Source organism: Dendroctonus ponderosae, unplaced genomic scaffold (genome assembly GCF_020466585.1).
Source record: "Dendroctonus ponderosae isolate FM_Combo_2020 unplaced genomic scaffold, Dpon_F_20191213v2 Dpon_F_20191213_10, whole genome shotgun sequence".
In the NCBI taxonomy this organism is placed as follows: domain Eukaryota; kingdom Metazoa; phylum Arthropoda; class Insecta; order Coleoptera; family Curculionidae; genus Dendroctonus; species Dendroctonus ponderosae.
In genome coordinates this window covers 4,498,879-4,501,923 of record NW_026017111.1, presented here as the reverse complement: position 1 = coordinate 4,501,923, position 3,045 = coordinate 4,498,879, and the positions used below count along the sequence as shown (strand labels likewise).

The 3,045-nt window shown below is 44.4% G+C and overlaps 1 protein-coding gene across 1 annotated transcript in view; it reads left to right on the top strand.

Moving 5' to 3' along the window:
* Window positions 1-1,285: 1,285 nt before the first annotated feature.
* The window catches only part of LOC109545707 (ankycorbin), a gene marked incomplete at its 5' end in the record, with an annotated part of 7,051 nt that continues 5,291 nt past the window's right edge, over window positions 1,286-3,045 (top strand). The window contains 5 exon segments of the mRNA XM_019916541.2: window positions 1,286-1,398; window positions 1,458-1,636; window positions 1,692-1,831; window positions 1,883-2,045; window positions 2,105-2,261. Of these exon segments, the coding sequence (XP_019772100.2) occupies window positions 1,286-1,398; window positions 1,458-1,636; window positions 1,692-1,831; window positions 1,883-2,045; window positions 2,105-2,261 (752 nt within the window).

Sequence of the window (3,045 nt, the reverse complement as noted above, 5' to 3'; positions counted from 1 at the left end):
ATTTAAATTCCGGTTTCTTCACTTTCAGGTCAATATTTGTAAACAAAATTTTCTCTAAACAGAACAACGCATTTTTTTGAACGTTTTACTGTAAAATACTGGCAAACGGAGAATATTTTATGCAAAAAAGTTAAAAGATGGATTTACAAGAAAAGTCGTCGTCCTTACAGTTTGGTCTTCTTTTGGACTCTTTCGAATTTTTTATGATGACTTTCTTCTTTTCTGACAATAATGGGGTCTTTTCAAACAAAAAAATTGCCTCATTCATCGGTTTGCTGGGAACTTTTTGAAAAGTTATTTCAGCTTTAAATTTGGCACAAAAACCAAATAATGTTATTCAGTTTTTACCGAAAGCAATTAAGATTATCTTGAAAAAACAGCCAGAGCAAAAGTTTCCAAAAATTTATTTAGAAAATTCGCCATCCTCATCGCTCTGAATATTTTTCAAGTTTTTTTTAAATTTCAGGCCATTCCAGTTTTCGCAAAGTTTCTATTAAGCAATTCTTTCTACGTAAAAAACGTATCATTTTTACTTAAAATACTGACAATCTTCAGGTATTTTGTGTGAAAAGTATAAAATACATTTTAATGAAACACTCGTCTCCTGAACAGTTTTGCAAATTTTTTTCTGGAACCTTTCGCAGCTTCAAATTTTGGACGAAACCCTAATAATTTTTTCTAGATTTTTTCCCAAAAAAAATTTCGCCGAACACAGCAAGTAAATGTTTAAAATCAATTATCAGAAAAACTCGTCACTTTTGTCGCACGCGTTTTTTCCTAACGCGTTTTTTCCTAACGTTTTACTGTAAAACAGTGGCAAACTGAGAGTTTTTTATGCAAAAAAGTTAAAAGAAGAATTTTACAAGAAAAGTCTTACCGCTCTGAAATTTTTTAAAGTTTCTTCAAAATTTCCGTATTTTCTCGGTTTAGACCAAATAGTTTCAAGCAATCGTAGGCGCAAAAGCAATATGTTGATGGCTTTTTTGTTAGATGTTAAATTCCGTCATCGGCCATGAGTTATAACTCATTAAGCAATGAGTCATTAACTCGGAGAGCGGCAACAACTCAAAAGCGCCACTCAACACAGTGTTACCCAGGCCTACGTTACGCCGGGCCGGCCTACTTTAGGTGACGTCACAATTCAGCCAGCCGGCCTTCATTATTTCGGTGGTAACGCTTCCCACACTATGAGCTTCCATTCTCCCTCTTAATCAAATTCGTCCAGTTTTTTGTCCTCTTGATCAGTATCAATGTCTTCAACCAGTCAAGGGCTCTTTCTCCACAGTATGTGGGGAAACCAGCGCTCTGCGGGCTGTTTTAGCAGCCGGAGCCCCCGCATCCACTCCAGATGTTCATGGGGGGTACCCACTGCATTACGCCGCCCAGATGTGCGGAGGGGTAAGACCAACAACCAACTCGACCCAAACTGGGGGAAACCTAATCCCCAACTTCCCCAGGCGAAAGACTCTGAGCTGGGACTGCAAGTGCTGAACGCCCTGCTGGCTCAGAAGGAGGTCAATGTCTCAGTGGAGGATGGGGACCGAAGGCAGCCGCTCTTATGGGCGGCCAGTGCCGGCTCGGCCAAGGCCCTGCTGGCTCTAGTGCGAGCTGGCGCCACCGTGGAATCATCTGATAGGTTTTGAGGCAAATCCTCAACATACCAGGAGTTGCATGGTTTGCCTACTTTGCAGGGACGGGCTGACTGCGCTGCACTGCGCAGCTTCCAGAGGGCACACCGACTGCTTGGACACCCTGCTGACCCTTTGCGGGGCCTCTCCTGATACGATCGACACCAATGGATGCACCGCCCTCCACTATGCGGTCACTTTAGGTAAGTGGCTTTGATAGAAAGGTGCTGCAGTTGCAACAAGAGGTTTTCCAGGCCACGCAGATGCGACGGCGCTCCTGCTGGCGCACGGCGCAGATTTGAACCGGCAGGACCGCAAGGGGCGCAGCCCGGCCCACTGTGGGTGCGCAAAAGGCCAGTTTGAGACCGTGAAGCTGATTGCGGCGCGAGGCGCTAACCTGTGGATGCGCAATGCTAGGTGAGTGTTGCCAGGTTAAGACACTGGGCGGTTTTTAGGGGATTTTTCCTGTTTTCCAGGGGCGATTTTCCGTTGCACGATGCGGCAGCGTCGGGCAGGCGGGAGCTGGTTTCCTGGCTGCTGAACATGAGGCCCAGTCAGGTCAATGCGAAGAACAACGATGGCCGAACGCCGCTGCATCTGGCAGCTTTGAATGATAATGCCGATATGTGCAAGGTATTGTTCTGGCGACAGTCTTTGCCTTGTCACGCTCGAAGCAAAAAACACCAGGATTTTAACGATTTTGAACTCGAAACGTGCACCGGACATTAAAAGCCGCGGTCGTTTGCAATTTTCCAGGCAACGTTCCGGTTTTTCCCATAAATCAACATCAGCCTTCGGGGTTATTTTTGCACCTCCACCATCCTACCCTGACCTTTATTAAGTCGAGCGTCAATATTAAATAAGATGCCTATCAAGACCAAGGCTGAAGTTGTCGTGATTTGAACAATTAGTTCGTGGAAGTTGCGACGCGAGCATTAAGGGAAAATATCCATTTTGTGGGTCAAGCGATTTGGGGTCTGCAGGGCCTAGTTTTGCTCTTCAGTGGTAAAGCAACAGTCGCGAGTGAAACATGCCACCAATCAATGAGACTCGTTGCCCAGCCAGTCCTGGTAGGAGCCTTCAAATGGACGTAAATGTATGTATGTGTTGAGTTGCGCTTTTGAGGCGTTGCCGTTCTCTGAGTTATTCAGTTTTAACTCATTGGTTAATGCGTTATAACTCATGGCCGATGACGGAATTTGAACATCTAACATATTGCTTTTGCGCGTACTATTTCTTGAAACTATTTGGTCTAAAACGGGAAAATTTTCAGAGCGATGATGGTGACGAGTTCTCCAAATATTGATTATATGCTTCTGTTCAAACTTCTTGAATTCAAGCCTTTTTGAGAAAACTGCCAACATTTCCCCATCCATGGTTCACTTTCTAAAAAGGCCATTTATTTCTGTCTAGAATG